General features: G+C 51.8%; 1 protein-coding gene across 5 annotated transcripts in view; it reads left to right on the top strand.

The window, feature by feature from the left end:
- Positions 1–21,099, top strand: part of erbin (erbb2 interacting protein) — a 56,346-nt gene that overhangs the window by 28,794 nt on the left and 6,453 nt on the right. For 2 of the 5 annotated variants that reach the window (XM_084460976.1, XM_084460972.1), the window contains exons 8-21: positions 633–696; positions 950–1,024; positions 2,505–2,649; positions 5,811–5,883; positions 8,334–8,463; positions 8,676–8,791; positions 10,599–10,668; positions 13,758–13,857; positions 15,490–15,611; positions 17,161–17,334; positions 17,900–18,109; positions 18,259–18,376; positions 18,583–18,766; positions 19,261–20,800. In XM_084460976.1, the coding sequence (XP_084317102.1) occupies positions 633–696; positions 950–1,024; positions 2,505–2,649; positions 5,811–5,883; positions 8,334–8,463; positions 8,676–8,791; positions 10,599–10,668; positions 13,758–13,857; positions 15,490–15,611; positions 17,161–17,334; positions 17,900–18,109; positions 18,259–18,376; positions 18,583–18,766; positions 19,261–20,800 (3,121 nt within the window). The remainder of the gene's footprint in view (positions 1–632; positions 697–949; positions 1,025–2,504; positions 2,650–5,810; positions 5,884–8,333; positions 8,464–8,675; positions 8,792–10,598; positions 10,669–13,757; positions 13,858–15,489; positions 15,612–17,160; positions 17,335–17,899; positions 18,110–18,258; positions 18,377–18,582; positions 18,767–19,260; positions 20,801–21,099) is intronic. The other 3 variants (XM_084460973.1, XM_084460974.1, XM_084460975.1) reach the window with 3 other exon arrangements.

Raw genomic sequence — 21,099 nt, forward strand, 5'->3', positions numbered from 1 at the left:
CTCTCCCGCTAACACCAAGAACATCTTTTGATCATCTCAGTTTTCCAAGAACACACTCTGTGTGTGTGTGTGTGTGTGTGTGTGTTGTGTGTGTGTGTGTGTGTGTGTGTGTGTGTGTGTGTGTGTCAAGCATGATAGTGGGATCTAGTCGGCGAACGAACGGTCAGTGGTTACTTATCACTGTCTGCAGCATAGCGTTATTTATACTGGCCCAAAGGTGCTTCTGTGATCGTAGTCGTCTGGTGTAGACAGACACACACACACACACACACACACACACACACACACACACACACACACACACACACACACACACACACACACACAGACAGACAGACAGACGGAATACCTTCATTAATAACCTCCCGTGGGGAAATTGCTGTTTATTCTATTCCTCTTCTCTGCTAGAGTGCTGTTTTATGTCTCGCCGGCGTTACATAAAGCTCTCTAATGTGAAATGTGATGATTATCTCCTATTGGAAACCAGCACTTGACCCGTAGAAGCGCCCAGCTCAACGCCGAGCTCGCGGCGGCTAACCAGCCCCACAGCTAGCGGATGAGAATTAGCATTACCCGCATGTAGCTCAACGCTCTCTCTCTCTCTCTTTTTCTCTTTCTCTCTCTCCCCGCAGAAGCATGCACAAGCTCACACAGATGGAGAGATTGGACCTGGGGAGTAATGAGTTCACTGAAGTGGTGAGTCTCAGTCTGTCGTCAGTCAGTCGACCGAAAGCCACTCGGTCATACGGTCGTTTTAAAATCGTTTCTCCTCTCCTCTCTCTCTTTTCTCGTCGCTGAACTGAAACGATTGGCGCTCCCGACCAGCGCAGGTCTTTGGTGCCGTTATCTAACACGGCATGTAGCCAGCCTAGAGTTTATCTGCTCTGAGAACTTGTCTCTCCATGTCCTCCTCCTCCTCCTCCCTCTCTCCTCCTTCTCCTCCCCCTAGCCTGAGGTATTGGAGCAGCTCACTGGAATCAAAGAACTGTGGATGGATGGCAACAGACTTACGTTTCTGCCCGGGGTACGTATGAATGCCATTCGCTGCCATTTACATAACTTATTATCCGCTACCTCCGGGTTCGTACATCCGGGCTCTTCGCCGGTATTAATGGTGCGTTCTTTTATAACTGGGAGGTGGCAAATTGCGACTTGCTACTAGGAATGATTAAATAAAACGCTGCGTGAACTCGCACTTCCTCGTCGCAAATTCGGATATGTTTCTCAGCCCCCAGTTGCCGACTGACGTCCATATCATATCATCATATCATTCGCTATAGCTCGAATGCACACAGGTCGGAGGTAGGTATTTTGCCACTTGCGACTTGCCACCTCCGACCACAAACGAACGCACCAAAAGATGAAGCGTTGTCTGGAGAAGGAAGGCTCTACTGTACATGGAATTGGTTTGGGTGTGACCAGGGCTGAAAATTAACACCTGCCACCGGCCAAATGCAGGTAAAATTTCCAATTGGCGACTAGATTTCAGAAGGCTATCTGAAAAATATATATATACTTGGCCGGTAGATTTTTTCATCTACAGCAGGTGACTCACCGTGAGCCCAAAAGTTAATTTTCACCCCTGGGTGAGACCAACACAGCTGAGCATTAACAGAGGCTTACGATTGGATGGGAATGTGATCGTTTTGGACTTTGAAGTGTTTTCATGGGTACTGGCTAGGCTAGTATTATTTTCCAGATCATTCTATAGTATTCGTTTCGCAACTGACAAAGCTTGGAACCGATTAATCTGTCAAAGCGTCATTCCTTTCCATTGGAAAGGTCGCCCGTTGTTTGCGAACGTGTCTCAGAGCGCGGCAGCTGTTTCGGCAACAACAGAAGAACCGCCCGGTCCCTGCGAGGCCTGCCAAACGTATTTACTCAAATCCAAAACAGCGACAGGATAGGCTGACGTTCTGCCCCGAGCGTGTGCGCCGCTAGCGATCCTGGCCGCCGTCACCCTCCTGAACGCTCGTCGTGGAGGGGGGAGGGGGGGGTTCTGACTCAGACTCCACACACATTACGCTGCCTGTCTCCCCCCCTCCCGCCCCCAGAGTCGAAAGACTCGTTGTCTTTTACTCCGGCGGAATTCAATTTGTGGCGGAGGTGGCGGCGGTTATGAGCCAGTTGATTAAGCCTCTTACCAGCGGCCCCTGAGAGCCGGCTGCCGGGTCTCTTGATTAATTAACGCCAGGCGTCGGTGTGTCACTCACACTCGACGCCCGCTGGCGCCTAGTAGACCCGCCTGTCGTTTGATTGGTCGGGGAATTCTGGGAACCGTACAACCCCCAGCGATGCATCCGGCGTTCAGCCAATCAGAGGTCTGTCCCCCACCCACCGGTCTCACGCTGCATCTAGAACGTTCTAATCCAGACCACCGTTAAGTTGTCAGTTACACCGTCGAGGGATTCTGTCAAATCACCTCAGAGGTGTCAAACGGCAGTTTGGACTTGTGTGTGACACGTGTGTGTGTGTGTGTGTGTGTGTGTGTCGCTGTTGTGCAGATGATGGGAACGCTGAAGCAGCTGGCCTACCTGGACGTGTCCAAGAACAACCTGGAGATGGTGGACGAGCAGATCTCCGGCTGTGAGAGCCTGCAGGACCTGCTGCTCTCCAACAACGCCCTGACGCAGCTGCCCGGCTCCATAGGTGAACCTCACACACACACACACACACACACACACACACAAGACCTGATGCTCCCCAACAACGCCCTGACGCAGCTGCCCGGCTCCATAGGTGAACCACACACACACACTCTCACACACACACACACACACACACACACACACAAGACCTGATGCTCTCCAACAACGCCCTGACGCAGCTGCCCGGCTCCATAGGTGAACCACACACTCACACACACTCTCTCTCACACACACACACACGACCTGATGTTCCCCAACAATGCCCACACACAGCTGCCAGGCTCTATAGGTGAACCACACACACACACTCACACACTCACACAGCGTTTCTGTTTGCGTGATCATATCTCTTTACATCAAGATACAAAACAAACACAATATTCGTGTTTACCGCAGATTGCTAATGTGTGTCTATTGAACTGGTGAACCACACACACACACACACACACACACACACACACACACGGGTGAAGAGACGATCACTCTATCTTGTGTTGCTGTGCACGTGACCATATTTCTTTAGAAGAGAAGATTTAAAAAGCAAGAACTAACCCGATATTCTTGTTTACCTCACATTGTTCATGTGTGTATAACGAACTGGCTGGATGTTTCTCCAGACGGAATAAGGACACCGGCAGTAATAGAATCTAATAGAATCTCATTACGGAGCAAATGACTCATCCAGGCCTCTCAGTTGATGTGAAGGGCAGGCGGACATGGGTAGAATACATCAGTCTCTTCATATCCTCCATTTACAGTATATTAACGCAGAGACAGCGAGTCGCTGTGTTTTTAAAGGAGTAGTAAAGGGAAAATGCATGTTTAGCCCTGTTTTAAGGTTACTTATGATCATATACAATGGTTCAGATCAAAACGTTGAGAGAACTAGCACTTTTGAGGAAGTCTGATAATTGCGCCTACCACCGTTTTGGTCATACAGTGGATTAGTGTTGCACGGTGTATTGATGCTAGAAAAGTACCGCGATACTCTGTCGTCAAAAACGGTACAATACCCAATTTTAAAGTATCGATACTTTAAGAAAGACAGTGTTTTAATAAGAGCCGTATATATTGCGTTGCGTTCATGCGACAGTGAAGCCGTGTTTGTTTGTAGGCTAATAGCGCTCTGCTTCTCTCTCCCAAGATCCCCGAGTCGCGGGGCAGTATGTGTGTGTGTGTGTGCGCGCGCTCTCTCTCTCTCCTCGCTCTGTCACTCTGCAGCGAGCAGCGCAACAGTTTTTTTCACGCTCATATACACGCAGCATGTTCGAGAGGACGGTAGCTAACCTGAGATGGCTACAAGTACAAATGTCGACCGTCCACAGCTTGTCGATAAAGCTGATGCGCGCAGTGAAATCTGTCATTATTTTGCTTACAGAGCCGACAGTGAGGGCAAGCCCAAGGACATTACGAAACCCATCTGTAAACGATGCTACAAATCTATACAAACCAAGGGAGCCAATACAACCAACCTAGCAAAGCATCTTGCAGACAGACATGCCGACTTACACAAACAAAGCAAATAGCTCTGCCTAGCGCATGTGTGAAAAAAAATCAATACCTGCTCCGACCTCCTAGAGCGAGAGAACTGTTAACCGTGAGACAATCATCTCTTCCGATAATTTGGAATAGCAAAAATGCTTCAATAGGCCTGGGTTCATTACTAATAACAATAATAAGCTTTTCAAGTTCTTCTGATTATCTCACAGTTTGCAACAACATAGGCATCATTTATTGATTTCTTCCCGCACAGACAAACAAACAGATGCCAGCACAATCCCAAACCACCCAGTCGAGGCAGCCTTCCCTTCCAGCTGTGTTTGAAAGCTACAGGAAATATGATAATGACTGAAAAGATGCAAAAAGACTGAACAGAGCACACAAAAACAAACAAACAATTTAAAGTTCCATGTTCTGTCATCTGTTATTCCATTACTTTTCCTTATCTTTTAGATTTTCGATCGTTTCGGTATCGGTATCGAGATATTTTGGGCAGGTATCGTATCGAAGTCATAATTTTGGTATCGTGACAACACTACAATGGATGTGGGTGGGCACCGTGAAAAATCATTCAAAAAACATGTTAAACTCTCAATTTCAAAGACAAGAAACTCATGAGGTGTTAGTTGGCGTTCTGACATATAATTCGCCATAAAGTAAGATTCTAGTTCATCTGGAAAGGCTTTTTTAAGTATTTAGCATAGAACTATTTAGTCGCAGCACATACGTGTGTAAACTTCCGCAAACTAGGTAGCCTAGCAACATAAACAATAACAATAGCTACCGTAAGTAGTTCCACTTCCTGAATCCCCTCTGCGGACTGATCTACATATCTACAACGGTCGCGTCAATACAAGTCAATGGATTTCATAAAATGATTAATAAAACCCTACAGGATTCATACTTTGATGAATTTGATGTCAACACCAATGGACACCAATTACCCCCTCGGTGAGCTTCTTGTCTTTGAAATCGATGTTTTTGAAAGATTTTTCAAGGTGCCCACCCACATACATTGTATGACCAAAACGGTGGTAGAGCAATTATCAGACTTTCTCAAAAGTGCTAGTTTTGTGAACGTTTTGATCTGAACCATTGTATATGATCATAAGTAACCTTAAAACAGGGCTAAACATGCATTTTCCCTTTACTACTCCTTTAAGGAAATCTGCTCTTTTCAACCTGCCCCATTATCCAACCTGCCCCATTATCCGACCTGCCCCATTATCCGACCTGCCCCATTATCCGACCTGCCCCATTATCCAACCTGCCCCATTATCCAACCTGCCCCATTATCCAACCTGCCCCATTATCCGACACATCTATTTCCATCCCAGTGACATAACAGCAGGCAGGGAAACATGCTGTTGTTTCCAGGATGTAGGAGGATAGTATTTTAGAGCTCAGTCTGCAATTAATTTCCCTCCCACCGATAGACGTAAACAAATTACATTATTGATGGCGGCGTGAATTAACCTGATGCAGTACTGTGATGGATATGCCTGTCTTTATAATCCAGCAGAGAAATGCAATCAATATTCTGCGCTTCTACCCCTCCCTCCCTCTCTCTCTCTCTCTCTCTCTCTCTGTGATTCTACTAACCCCCCCCCCTTCTCTCTCTCTCTCTCTCTCTTCATCATCTTTATCTTCTCTGTCTCTCAGGCTCCCTAAAGAAGCTAACGGCTCTGAAGGTGGATGAGAACCAGCTCATGTACCTACCAGACTCCATCGGAGGGTGAGTCCTGTAATGAAAGACCTAATTGATTTCGCTGCAGCGACTAACGTGGGTCTGGGTCACCTGTCACCTCGTTTAAGTAAAGTGTGAGGGCTCGCATGTCTAGCGAGATGGAATCATCCCATTCTGAGCTCCGTACCACAAGTCTGGTGGCGGACTCATCCATCAGCCTGTTTAATGCCTTTGGCGACACACTGGGAGTTGGGTTGAACACGAGCCCGTCGGTGTCCTGCCCACTGACCCACAGGGTCAGGGGGCGAGCATTGGTCGAGACTCCGTCACTGAAGCGTTAACCGCTTTGACTTAGGTTGATCTAATCCTCCCCCTGCACTGTGGAAGGGACAACCGTAATCCCGACCTCTTAATTCCATATTTTCAGATTAAGGCGGCTTTAATTCTGATCAGACTAATACCACCAGTAGTCTGCCAGGAGGTGAACTCATCTTTCAGGGTCCTGGAAGGTTTTAACCCAGATTAGGGGCACAGACATGACCTATGAACCCATCATCCATAGGAATCCACAGGTTTGAGAGAAGGTTTGGATTTTAATCCAGACACTTCCTCAAAGACCTCCTTACAAGCAGCATAGTTTCCATTACACTACAGGCATTTAGCAGATGCTTTTAAGATAAGATAATCCTTTATTATCTTATCTTATTACAAGGGGAAATTACAATGTTACAGCAGCAAAGTAGATAGTTACAAAAAAAGAAGCATAAATAAAGATACAAAATTCACACAAATTTCACACAATGTATATATTAGAGTGCAGTCCAGTTTATCCAAAGCGATTTACAATAATTGCATTTAACATAGCTGGTCAGTGAGTGTACTACTACTCACCAGAAGTCACAAGTCCATCTCCTTTCTAAACAAGTGACTAAGATGAATCTAGTGCTGAAGACAAAGTGCAAGAGCAGCAAAATATCAATACAATAGGTTCAAGTTTAACTTTGATTCTTTGATTCATCAACTGAAACTGTTCATTTATGTGCTTTTCCATTTCTGCTCTTGTTCCCAGACATTGTTTCCAAACAATATCAAGCGTTCCTTATGTCAGAATTTGTTTCCTAGTCTGGGATTAGAACCGTTTTCTGGGCCGGATTACGAGCATGTGAATATACATATTCTGAGTTCTGAGGTTAAATCCCTGCAAGGATTGCCGCTTAAGCATGCAGATTAAACGTTTAATCTTGTATTTAATTATTTTTGCCGCTCAACACTTTGCCCTCTGATCTGCCCGGGTGTCCTGAGGTCTTGTCGGTTCCTCCGCTTATCTGTGGCTACACAGAACACGGACGGTCACTCGGTTCTCCTCAGAAGTAGAACCAGGGCCGCCGTTTACAACTTTCCAGCAGCTTAATCTGCGCTTTATCAGAATTCCTCACATGCATTTACATGTATGCATTCAACACAAAGCCCCAGCAGCCAAACAACCCCCCCTCCGCACGGCCTGGGCCTCTAGCTCTCAATAACCCCCCCTTCGTGTCTGCTTTCTGAAACCTGTCTCATAGGTTCATCGTGACCGACTTGCTTTTTTACTACCACACATTAAGACGTCATGACTTCACTTTCTCGGTTGGAAAAACAACGAGACTTTAACCGACTTCATTTGGACCAGACCGCCCCTACGCTCTGACACCACTGTTATTGAATACCACGGAGGTAGGAGTTGACTGGCCTCCAGCCCTCCCATGACCCTACCGTATATCCACATGAGAATCCTTTCTGAAGCAGTATTTCTTCTTTGGAATAACACTGCCAGATGTATTTATAGTCTTGCTGCTGGCATGCATATTTCCAGGCCCCAACCTGAAGTTAGTATATCTGACGGATCGTGGAACGGCCGTGGATTCAGTATCGCGCTCGGGTGTGTTGTGTTCTTCGCTCTTCTGCAAAAGACGAATCCCGGACATTTCTGTTTCTCCGTGGAAGATGGTTCTGGTGGTCTCAGACATGGTGACACCGGGGGAAAGGAGGAGGGGGGGGGGGGGGGCGCTAGTGAGTACTGTAGCTACTCTCTCGCTAACAGCTTTGTTATTCCAGACACTTTTGGCTCGTTCAAACGTAAACCTCGCTCAGCAGGCCGTACCGACAGTCCTCTCTTCTTCCTCCTTCTCCTCCTCCTCCTCCTTCCCCTCCTCCTCCTCAGGGGCGGCTGTAGCTCAGTGGTAGAGCGGGTCGTCCAACGATCGTAGGGTCGGCGGTTCGAATCCCGCCTCCCCCTGTCCATATGTCAGTGTCCTTGGGCGAGACACCGAACCCCAAATTGCTCCCAATGAGCAGGCCGGCACCTTGCATGGCAGCTGCCGCCACTGGTGTGTGAATGTGTGTGTGAATGAGAGGCCATTGTAAAGCGCTTGGGATAAAAGCGCTATATAAATGCAGTCCATTTAACATTTACTCTTCTCCTCTTCCTCCTCCTCCTCCTCCTCTCCTGTGTTCCCCAGGCTGACGGCGCTGGACGAGCTGGACTGCAGTTTTAATGAGATTGATGCTCTGCCCTCCTCCATCGGTCAGTGCGTCAGCCTCCGCACCTTCGCCGCAGACCACAACTTCCTCACACAGCTGCCCCCGGAGGTGCGTGTGCGTCTGTGCCTGTGATAACGTGCAGTTTTTCCTACTCGTGCATGTGTGCGTACGCGTGGCGCGGGCGAGAGGACCCTGTCCTGACCCTGAGCGCGGTCTCTCCTCTGTCCTGACCCTGAGCGCGGTCTCTCCTCTGTCCTGACCCTGAGCGCGGTCTCTCCTCTGTCCCGACCCTGAGCGCGGTCTCTCTGTCCCTGACGCAGATGGGATGCTGGAACAACGCCACCGTCTTGTTCCTGCACTCCAACAAGCTGGAGTCGCTCCCCGAGGAGATGGGAGACATGCAGAAGCTCAAGGTCATCAACCTCAGCGACAACAAGTGAGTCTGGCGGCTCCGACCCCCCCTGACCTCTGCTCTCCCTCCTTCTTTCTCTCTTTCTTTCTTTCTTTCTTTCCTTCTTTCTTTCTTTCTTTCTTTCTTTCTTTCTTTCTTTCTTTCTTTCTTTCTTTCTTTCTCTCTTTCTCTCTTTCTCTCTTTCTCTCTTTCTCTCTCTCTCTCTCTCTCTCGCTCTCTCTCCCCCCTCCCTCTCTCTCTTTCTCTCCCCCCCCCCCCCCCCCCCACTCTCTCCCCCCCCCCCCCTCCCTCTCTCTCTTTCTCTCTCTCTAACGTTCCTCTCTCTCCCTCTAACTCACCTCCCTTCCTCCCCACTATGGCCCCTAACTCATCTGAGTTGGAGACCACACTGACGGGGGTTATAAATGTGTAGAGTTGTTGAATATGCATTCGCGCCGGCGCGGAGGTCACAGACGAGGTGTGAGGTTAGATATCTGCGAAAGTTGAATGGAAGCTGATACTTGGAAAGTTGAATGGAAGCAGACAGGCGCTCACACCACAGACTAGGGTGTTCCAACGGGGACCTAGAGAAATTCAGCAATAAAACCACATACCTTAAATGGCATCTGTTAGTAATAATAATAATAAAACCTTATTTGTATTTGTAGTAGCACCATAGCAGAGGCCAAAACTGCGGTGCATTATAAATAAAAATAACATAACATCACAATCTGGGGAGCACCTGAGGTAATGCAACCTGTCCTAGGATGGCTGCTTTCTCCCGGTCTTTCATGCTGTACACAGCCAGTTTGATGTCCTCACAAAACCTTTTTCCGTCCGGCGGCCTCGGTTCTTCTCATCTGAGTCCGCTACGCCGTTTTACGCGCTCGTTAAAATGGTGCCGGCCGCCTCCCGGCAGCTTCCTCCGTTGTCAAGGCCCGCGCCACCGTCGCCGTGGCGAACACGGCCGCCCGGGTTATTGAGAACAGCACAGCGGTCTGGTCAGGCACAGCGCCTCCGCTTAAGTGGATTATATAAGTCCCTGAAAAAAACACAGTGTCAACAACAACGAGCGAAAGAACGTCTTAACACATTCCCCTCCATGCACACACACATACACCCACACACTCGCACACACCCACACACACACACAGCCTGAGAGAAGTTAATCATTGGCAGCTAGTGGCACTCAAGAAGTTATGGGTCGGAGTGCGAGGCCGAGCGGGGCCATTTTCCAGGTCCCTTCGGCGTGGGGGGGGGGGGGAGGGAGGGGTGATCTCGGGGCGCTTTTCACGGCCCCGCCCTCGGCCCCGCCAGCGGAAACACTTTCGGAGATTTAACGGTGACTCAGCAGCAGCAGCCGGGGTGATTTAGCTCCAATCCCCTGATTTAACTGGGTTTATTGCCCCCCAACGCTCCCTCACTTCTCACTCTGCCCAGTCAGTCCGACCTTGGACGTCCTGTTGACACAACATCGGTTCCTAGATGTAGCTGATGGCTCTCTGTCTCTCTCTCTCTCTCTCTCTCTCTCTCTGTGTCTTTCTTTCTCTCTCTCTCTCTCTCTCTCTCTCTCTCTCTCTCTCTCTCTCTCTGTGTCTTTCTCTCTGTCTCTCTCTCTCTCTCTCTCTCTCTCTGTGTGTCTTTCTCTCTCTCTCTCTCTCTCTCTCTCTCTCTCACTGTCTCTTTCTTTCTCTCTCTCTCATTCTCTGTCTCTCTCTCGCTCTTTCTCTCTCTCTCTCTGTCTCTCTCTCTCTCTCTCTCTCTCTCTCTCTCTCTCTCTATCTCTCCACCTGAGGGGGATAGCGTGAATACTGAACACTGACCGCTGCTTTCTGGTTTTGTCCCTCGGCAGGCTGAGAAACCTGCCCTACAGTTTCACCAAGCTGAACCAGATGACCGCCATGTGGCTGTCGGAGAACCAGGTGAGGCCTCTCGTCTCGGTAAACTCTGGTACATTTTCTCGGAAAGGAGGAGGAGGAGGAGGAGGTGTATTAGCCGGAGTCTCCTGCAGCGTTATCATCCTCCTACTGGGAGTGAGGGAGGAGTGATGGAGTAAGGGAGGAGTAGTCTCACATAACCAGACTTTGTTTACGCTGTGCCAGCACCGGAGACAGGTCTGGCTGGACATATTACCATTCTGCAATAGGGGGGGGGGGGGGGGGGGGGGGGAAACGCAGTATTTCTCTAAACCAATCACAGTCCGCAAAATAGTCTGGACCGAATCTGATTGGTGCCGAGAGAATCTCTCGGCCCAAATCAGATTAATTTGTGTCGCCAGACTCGCCACTGATCGGGCAGTGTGACAACGAATGACACGGTTTATTGGCAAAACCTACATTTGTTGAGCCAGACTATGGAGGAGTGATTGAAAGTGGGAGGAGGGGGCGCCCCGGTAGCTCACCGGGTAAGGCGCGCCCCATATGAAGGCTAGTCCTTTGCGCGGCGGACCCGGGTTCGATTCCCGGCTCGGGTCCTGTGCCGCATGTCCTCCCCTCTCTCTCTCCCACTTTTCCTGTCTCTCTCAACTGTCCTATCCCATTAAAGCTGAAAAGCCCTAAAAAAATATCTTTAAAAAAAAAAAGTGGGAGGAGGCCCAACCGGCGGCCATGTTTTTCCGCTCTCCCGAACAGCGTAATGAATCATTTTTGCACACATTCATTTTTTGTTTTGCAGCCATTTCTGGCCCTTTGTCTGATGGCTTCACAGTCGCCAGCATCAACAGAGAGCCATTGATTGCTTCACGCGCCGTTTCTCCTCACTGACCGTCATTATGGAATCGCAGGGAACGGCCGTGGTGCTGTGGGTGAATTAAAAGCCGACCGGCCAAATGTAGTTGTGAAACCATGAAGCACTGACAGCACAACAGTGCACTAATCCCATTTGGGAGAACACAAGCCAGGAAAATCCAGCTTAAAAGCAATAAAACGTTTCCATCTTATGTCGTTTTATCCACACACACCACAGTCCACAGCTGCATAAAAGCAAGTCAAAAGTGGCCCAAATCTGGCTCCAAAAAAACCCCTCTCCATGACAAGGTGAACAGCACAAATCAGATGGGAATCTGATATTTTAAAATCAGATCTGCACCACTTCCATATGTGGTCCTAAATCAGATACGTGTTAGATGTGTTGCAATGCGACCTCAGTGTGAACAGCCAAACAAGACATCAGATCTGAGCAACAGATCTGAACTGAGCGCCAACGGCGGGTTCAGACTGGACGCGAAAGCGACGCGAAACCGCGGCCAGCTTCCCCTCGGCGCCCATGTTAACCAACACGGCCGGCTCGCGCCCTGCTGCGCCCCGAATCGGCGTCTGGCCTATTTTTCCGCGAGCGAACGCGGGTGATTAAAGTGTGGAGGAAGCAGGGTTGCTTAGTTACCAGCACGGAGAAATGTACTTCTGGTGTGAACAGCCAGGCTCCTGCTCGCGCGCGTGTGTGTCTGTGTGTGTCCGTGTGTCCGTGTGTGTGTGTTGACGCTTTCGCATCCAGTCTGAACATGGATAAGGCTTGCAGTGTGAACGTAGCCTCTTGAACACCAGCGTGTTGTCATTAGGAGTGTGTGTGGGGAGGGTGGATGTGTTAGGAGTGTGTGTGGGGAGGGTGGATGTGTTAGGAGTGTGTGTGGGGAGGGTGTGTGTGTGAGGAGGGTGGATGTGTTAGGAGTGTGTGTGGGGAGGGTGTGTGTGTGAGGAGGGTGGATGTGTTAGGAGTGTGTGTGGGGAGGGTGGATGTGTTAGGAGTGTGTGTGAGGAGGGTGTGTGTGAGGAGGGTGGATGTGTTAGGAGTGTGTGTGGGGAGGGTGTGTGTGTGAGGAGGGTGGATGTGTTAGGAGTGTGTGTGAGGAAGGTGGATGTGTTAGGAGTGTGTGTGGGGAGGGTGGATGTGTTAGGAGTGTGTGTGGGGAGGGTGTGTGTGTGGGGAGGGTGTGTGTGTGAGGAGGGTGGATGTGTTAGGAGTGTGTGTGGGGAGGGTGGATGGTGGCAGCGCCCTGCTAGCTGCGCTACGTATTTATTGCTATCTTTGATCTATGTACAGTGAACAGACACACACTGTTGAATAATCAACCAGGACATCTTAAACTGGGAGCAGCCAGGCAGAAACAGCATATTAAATGAATTGTAATCTCCCTAGAGTTTCATTGAGTTCCTGATAACCGATATGTCACCCTCCTCTGTGTCACCCTCCTCTGTGCAAAGCTGCCTGACGAATCTGGAAATTAAACTCAACTACCCATGTAATAGAAATAGAATTCAAACCGGCTGAGAATGTGTTGTCAACAAAGTCGTTTGCCGTAGCGTCACCGTTAACCGTATAAGTAAGTTAATTTTATTGATATAGCTTCTCAGAGAGAGGACTCACAAAGTGCTTCACACAGGTGAAAATGCATACAAAGAACAAAATTAAACACAAATAAATACACACAGCAAACAGGACAATAGTCATAAAACAGTCGAATTAATTTGACAAATGCCCGTCTAAACAGAAGCGTTTTTCAGCTGCTTCTTAAAAATGTCCACAGAGGCTGCGGCTCTCAAGTCATAAAGGTTGAAGTCGAGACCTCCCATAGGCAAGGAAAGGAACGTTTATCTGTACAGCACATTTCAGCAACAAGGACAATTCAAAGTGCTTTACATGAGACATTAAAAGCGTCAAGACAAAGTGCAACACATAAAAGGTCATATAAAACGAAATGCAAAAAAAGGACATTTAAAACATGCAGGGAAAATAAAATACAGGAATTAAAGTTGCAGTGTATAGAGCAAGCGTATAGAGCGAATGTGGTGGTTTTGTATACACGTCTCTTCTTTTTCTGTTTCAGAAAACATTAAATGTTTGTTGGCTTTTATGATTAATTGAGTGTTTGTTTTTCATTGCCTTGCTTTGTACGGTGACCTTGAGTGTTCAGAAAGGCGCCTATGAATAAAATGAATTATTATTATTATTGTTCTTATTATTATTATTCATTTTGTATTGATGTCTAACGTTCACCCTGGTCCCCCACCCGTAGTCCAAGCCGCTCATCCCTCTCCAGAAGGACGAGGACCCGGACACGCACAAGACGGTTCTCACCAACTACATGTTCCCCCAGCAGACCCGGGCTGAGGAGTGTAAGTAGCCAACGTCAACAACCACAACTATGTCTGAAGACTTCGGCCGCCAACGCATCTGAAAACAAACACTGATTTGAATAGTGACCGGATCAGCGCGAAGCGGTGGTCAACTCCCTATTGTTTTTCAGTTTGCTAATCAAACACAAGTCTGTAGATCAGTTAGAACTTCAGAGAGGGGGGCGGGGGGGGGGGGTGTCGGCAGCAACCAGGAAGTGTTACTCAATGTCTGTCCCGCCATGCTGTCATCTCAACTCCACGTCCTAATTCCCAGACACTCCCATGCCAGATAATCACCTCTACAAAGGCTGCTAATCTGCTGCTCGGCCTTTATCTGCTGCTGTAAATGGGATCCTTCCAGGTACCCAGGAAGGTCGCTGGAAGGTATACCGTGTCGGGAACCTTATCTGAGAGGAGGGGGGGGAGGGGGGGGGGGCAGGGGAAACTCAAGGCTTTGTCTTGTCCTCTGCACCTGTTAACCTGTGTAAAGGTGTTCAGTTACACCAGTGTGCCAGCGCCCCCAGTGTTCAGCCTGGGAGAGACGGGGAGATGGTCGAGTCGTGTTCAGGGAGAGACGGGGAGATGGGCCGTGGGTCGTGTTCAGGCCTGGGAGAGACGGGGAGATGGGCCGTGGGTCGTGTTCAGGGAGAGACGGGGAGATGGGCCGTGGGTCGTGTTCAGGCCTGGGAGAGACGGGGAGATGGGCCGAGTCGTGTTCAGGCCTAGTCTTTCCTTCCTTTATTTCAGAATTCATAAAAATAATTAAAGCAGGTGCTAGTTTGAGGTATTTTTTTTTCTCCCCTCTTTTTTTTCTTTTTTAACTTCTTTATTTTACGTCCAATTAGTTTTTTTCGGCCCCGGCGGCCCTTTAATTGGAATGTCTCCACGGCTGTCGGAACAAGCCTCTCATTGTTGTCAGGAAAAGAAGCAAAAATCTCCACATCGCAACTAAACGGGAACCGGAGGGCGAGAGATTAGGACGTCTTAGCCCGTTCCCTAGCAACCCAACTCGAGAGAGCGGCCGTGGCCTCGAGCGCAGCGCGGCTCTCAGAGACTTCCAGAAACTTCTCGGGAGCTCGGTTCGAGCTCGCGAATACCAGCCCACTCCAGCAACCGTGGGGCGACTGTGGCTCAGTGGTAGAGCGAGTCGTCTAATGACTGTAGGGTCGGCGGTTCGAATCCCGCCTTGGGCAAGACACTGAACCCCAAATTGCTCCCAATGAGCAGGCTAGCAACCTTGCGTGGCAGCTGCCGCCATTGGTGTGTGGATGTAAAGCGTTTGGGATAAAAGCGCTATACAAGTGCCGTCCATTTACCATTTACAACCCGGTGCTCTCGCGCAGAACGCTGCGGTCCGTGACAAGTTGTGCGTGACACGTCTCAATCACGACGGACACAGAGGAAGGGTATTCTTCTGTTCTCAGTCGTCACGTAACGCACCTTTAAGGCCACAAGTGATACCTTGTGTTAGAGGGGACAGTGTGAATGGCCACAAAGCTGTATTGACTTTACCGTGTCGTTTCATTCGACGTCCTTAAGCGCTCACGAGCCGTCCTCTGGAAATGGTGTGATGGATGTATGTTCACTTTCCCCCCCCCAACTAAGAATCCCTTGATCTCACCCCCCCCCCAGACATCCCCAACTCCGACAGCGAGAGCTTCAACCCCTCCCTCTGGGAGGAGCAGCGCAAGCAGCGAGCGCAGGTCGCCTTCGAGTGTGACGAGGACAAGGACGAGAGGGAGACGCCTCCGAGGGTCAGTACTGGGACACGCGCGCACACACACACTCACACACACCCACACACGCACACACGCGCACACACACGCACGCACCCACCCACCCACCCATACACACACACATACACACACACACACACGCTCGCGCACACGCGCGCACACACACACACACACCCGCACACACACACACACACACACACACACACAGCCGAGGTAAACGACTACATTTTCCATTTCACGATAACAGGATTGACAAACCCAGAGGGTGACATCATGCAAATGAGCGCTAATGACATTCGATGAGAAAGGGTCGTCTAGAGCAGCAGTGCCCCCGTACGTCAATCGACCAGTAGATCAGAGGCTATGCTGGTAGAGCTCTCATAAAAAAAAAAGGTGTGACCTTGATGACGCGTTGACATTGTGCGTGCAGACAGCGGCAAATCGCACAGACAGTCATGTCTGTCACCTCCCTTGCCCAAATGAGCAACCTCGTTAAGCCGGTCATTAGCCCTAAAAAAGTGTGGGCACCCCCGCCGTAGAGAGAAGGTCCGACGAGGTCACGTCGACGCCATCTTTGCGCGCTCCGCAAACCCAGATGAACGACCCGCGTACGACCTTAAGGCAAGCAGACTTTTTGGAGCCTACCTTCGTTACTCAGCACCAGCAGGTCTATGAGTCAGCTGGTGTATCACGGGGCTCCCAGCTACGGTGCCATCACATTACCTGCTGTAATTTAGACTTCACTTGTTTATTTCAGAGGGTTGTCCCTGCATGTCAATGCCTGCGCCCGAATTTCCACAGAATGCCCGTTAAATCCAGTCTGTTTAAGAACGGATGCCGCCTGGAGGCGGTCAGGAGGCACGGCACGCGCTACATCATTTCTCACGTGTCCCACTGGCACAATATGTCCATCTGGCACAGGGAGCGCCGAGGGCAGCCGGGGTTTGGCGCCCGGCGTGCCAGGCAAGCTGTCTGTCTGACTTGAGTGTCTGTCACCTCCCCTCCCCCTTCCAGTCCTGCCCCCCCACACACACCCACCGCCCCGCCAAGACCACCTGCCCGGGAGGGCTGGGGTGGAATTTGTGTTTGTTGGTGCTCATCTCTTGTTTTCCTGTGTGTGTGTGTGGTGTGTGTGTGTGTGTGTGTGTGTGCGTGTGTGTGTCTGCGTGTGCGTGTCTGCGTGTGCGTCTGTGTTTGTGTGTGTGTGTGTGTGTCTGTCTGTGTGTGTGTGTGTGTGTGTCTGTCTGTGTGTGTATGTGTGTCTGCGTGTGTGTGCGTCTGTGTGCGTCTGTGTTTGTGTGTGTCTGTGTGTGTGTGCGTCTGTGTGTGCGTCTGTGTGTGCGTCTGTGTTTGTGTGTGTGTGTGTGTGTGTGTGTCTGTGTGTGTGTCTGCGTGTGCGTCTGTGTTTGTGTGTGTACGTCTGTCTGTGTGTGTATGTGTGTGCGTGTGTGTGCGTCTGTGTGTGCGTCTGTGTTTGTGTGTGTCTGTGTGTGTGTGCGTCTGTGTGTGTGTTTGTGTGTATGTGTGTGTGTGTGTATGTGTCTGTGTGTGCTGCGTGCGTCTCCAGGAGGGCAACCTGAAGCGTTACCCGACGCCGTACCCGGAAGAGCTGAAGAACATGGTGAAGACGGCCCAGTCCGTGGCTCACCGCCTGAAGGAGGACGAGTCGAGCGACGAGTCCGGGAAGGACGGCAGGCCCGGCGAGCGGAACCACGTGGGCGTGCAGGACGTGGGCGTCAAGGTGGGCCTCCTCCTCCCGTCCGTCTGACGACCCCGGGACGCCGCTCGCATGCCGTGCTCTCTCTCTCTCTCTCTGTCCAGCACCGCCTACTTCAGCGCCACTGCCCGTCGGATCAGAACGCAGCGCTTTGACGCAGCGTGATTCCGTTGATGAGATGAGATACGGAGACTGATCCATGTTCAAATTGGTGTGAAAATTAGTTAAAATTGGCGTTGCCTGTTCTTTGAGATAAGATCAACTTTAATAATCCCCTGGGGAAGGTGGGGGGGGGGGTAGATGTGTACCCTCGTAAAATTAATAGAACATTTCTTTGAAAAAGGCAGACATGAACTAGTGATCACGAATTGTATTTGTCAAGATGTACTCAAATTTACTCTCTGATCAGGTATCTCATAGCATATCTAATAATATCTAGTATAAGCAAATCAAGCATAATAAAGTTTATTCTTGATTTGCTTATATTAGATGTGCTTAATATTGCATAACGGCAGCTACCTAATTCTTTGTCCTTCATAATGAAAAGAAACTGAGCTGGATGGCGTTGTGTTGTTGTTGTTGTGATCAGGTGATCGAGGGCCCCTGTGCCAACGGGAAGCCGCTAGAGACGGAGCCCAAAGCGCCCATCTACGTCGAAGACTCCACGGGGCCCCTGTCCAGAGACACGTCCGAGTCCTACAACTCCCAGAAGACCTCGCTGAAGAGCTCCGACAACACCAGGACCATGGTGAACGACGAGGACACGCTGGAGGTACTGTGCGCCCACGGGGGATCCTGGGTAATTACCGAGGTGTTTACAAACGATCAATAGGGACTGCGTTCTTATCTACAGTACGATAAGATTCACAGATGTACAACGCGTACAGTACCCGAGTACAGTGAGACTCTCTGAAGGTCTTTCGTCCAATACTCCGTCTTCGCTTACAGGACTCTGAGGAGCTGTCGTCCGAGGAAGAGGAGATGAAGATCGCCGAGATGAGGCCCCCCCTGATCGAGATCTCCATCAACCAGCCCAAAGTGGTGGCCCTAAGTAAGGACAAAAAAGGTACCCCGCAATACGCTCCGACCTCAACGTAACACCAGCCCAAGCTCCGTCCCCGGTTGCGGATAGCTAGAGCAGCACACCCCAAACTTGTTCAAAGCCGGGTCACGGGTCAGTCAACCCGAGCCGTCGGTCCCGACGACGTGAGCGCCCCCATTAACGGAGCCCCCCCCCCCCCCCCTCTCCCCTCCTTTTTGTTTGATCGACAGACGACGGCAAAGACGCCGACTCGCTGCTTGACGACACGGTCGCCAACAGCAACCAGAACAACAGCAACTGCTCGTCGCCGTCGCGCATGTCCGACTCTGTGTCCCTGACCACGGACAGCAGCCAGGACAACTCCCTCTGCACCCCGGAGAGGGAGACCAAGCTCCCCTTCCTCCCCAAAACCAGGTACAGAACCCCCTCCTCACCCTTCCTAAGACCAGGTACAGAACCTCCTCCTCACCTTCCCTGCCTTAGACCAGGTATAGAACCTCCTCCTCACCCTTCCTCCCTAAGACCAGGTACAGACCCCCTCCTCACCCTCCCTGCCTTAGACCAGGTACAGAACCCCCTCCTCACCCTCCCTCCTCCCCAAGACCAGGTACAGAACCCCCTCCTCACCCTCCCATAGACCAGGTACAGAACCCCCTCCTCACCCTCCCTCCCTAAGACCAGGTACAGAACCCCCTCCTCATCCTCCCTCCCTAAGACCAGGTACAGAACCTGTCTGCCCGTTAGTCTCTTAACGAAAGAAGCTTTTGGGAAACGCAGCCCAGAACTATTTCCTAGTATGTGTAAAAACCCACCCGGCAAAATCAACTCTGATTCCGATTCGCTCTGCGGAAGGGAACCAGGTTCCCCCGTACGGCGTATGTTCTGACCGAACCCTCTCCTCCTCCCAGACAAGAGGACGAGAACATGAACCAGCGGAAGGAGACGACGACGACGACGCCGCTGCTGCAGAACGGCAACGGCTCGGACACGTCACTGCAGGCCCTGCTGAAGGGCCAGCGGCAGGACTACGAGTCCCAGGACTACGAATCCCAGCCCCAGAAGCCGGGGGACTACGACCTGTCCGTGGAGGAGCGGATGGCGTTCATCGAGAAGGGCATCAATGGCGGCGGCGGCGGCGGCGGCGACGCCTACACCAAGTGGGACCAGATAAACATGAACGTGGCCAAGCAGCCGCCGCCGCCGGACAACATGGCGCGCCGCGGCGACCCGGGCGAGGCCGAGAGCGGGACTGCCAACGACAACACGGGCCGCCTGGAGAACGGGAACCAGCAGCAGGTCGGCGGGGAGCACTTCAACGGGCGGGGCGGCGGTGAGGAGGCGGCGGTGCGGACGGCGTCGGCGGGCGTGACGGCCAGCAGCGACGCGTCTCTGTCGCGCAGCACGGAGGAACTGTCCCCGGAGAAGAGGTGCCACCCTCCGCCGCCGCCCGTGTTCAAGTCCCAGAGCGTCGCCGACATGGACGCCGGCGCCGGGATGAGGCTGTACTCGGTGGAGGCCGACGGGGGCTCCTCCTACGAGGCCGGGGGCGGAGCCGCGGCCAGGGCGCCAGGAGGAGGAGGAGGGGCGGGACCCGGCGCCCAGAGCCACAGCATCGTCAGGAGCAAGTCCGCCTCCCTGCTCAACGACCAGCCCCTCCAGGTGTACCCCGGCTCCTCCGCCTCCTCCTCGGACCTGCTGTCCGGCTCCTCCTCCTCCAAGCCCCTCCCCTCCGGCGGCGGCCGCTACCCCGTCTCCTCCAGCATGGCCATGGGCCTCCCGCCCCCGCAGTACAACGTCCAGTACACCAGCAGCGCCGTGCCGAAAGACGCCCTCTGGACCCAGCGGACCCCCGTGCCCCCTGACCACCAGAGCTACCTCCCCCACCCCCAGCACTCGCTGGCCAACACCAACTACTCCAACCGAAACCAGGCGCCCCCCTACCCGCACCCGGCCCAGCAGAGGGGGGACGGGTGGGCGAAGGAGCGCCCGGCGCCCGGCGGTCAACCCCGGAGCAGCACCCTCCAGAGGCAAACCAGCAGCTCGTCCACCGCCTCCGTGGGGGACCCCCGCATCCGCATACCGCCGGGGGCCGAGGGCGAGTACATGACCTACCGGGACATCCACACCCTTGGCAGGGGCCCGCTGGCGATGGCGCAGGCCATGCACCAGAGGCCGCTGTCGGCGCGCACGTACAGCATCGACGGGCCCCCGGCGGGGCCCAGGGGCGGCCTCCACGGCGCCGGCCGGCCGCCGCCGCCCCACGAGCCGCCCGAGAGGACCATGTCGGTCAGCGACTTCAACTACGGCAGCCCCGGCAAGAGGCCCAACGTGCGGGTCAAGTCGGAGCACTCGCTGCTGGATGGCGGCGGCGGGGGAGGGGGGGGCCGCGTGCCGTCCGACTGGAGGGACCAGGTGATGCGGCACATCGAGGCCAAGAAGATGGAGAAGGTGAGACGTCGATCGCGCCGGCGACCGGTGATGAGATCCCCGGGGTCGTAATGAGCTCGTTGTGATCGGAAGCCGCGACGACTTGAGAGATGGGATTAGAGTGTCACTTTGGGGTGGGGGGGGGGGTCAAGCAAGCTACGACGCAGTTAGAGCAGTTTTATTAGCCCATGCTGTAGTCATTATGATATTTGATCGCACTCCAGTAACTGATACAATAATATCACTGAGTAGGCCTTGCTGTTGTTACACGATCATCACTAAGTCTCATTAATCTCCCATTCTCCATCTCAAGCTGTGAG

The sequence above is a fragment of the Borostomias antarcticus genome, assembly GCF_949987555.1.
Source record: "Borostomias antarcticus genome assembly, chromosome: 2".
Taxonomy (NCBI): domain Eukaryota; kingdom Metazoa; phylum Chordata; class Actinopteri; order Stomiiformes; family Stomiidae; genus Borostomias; species Borostomias antarcticus.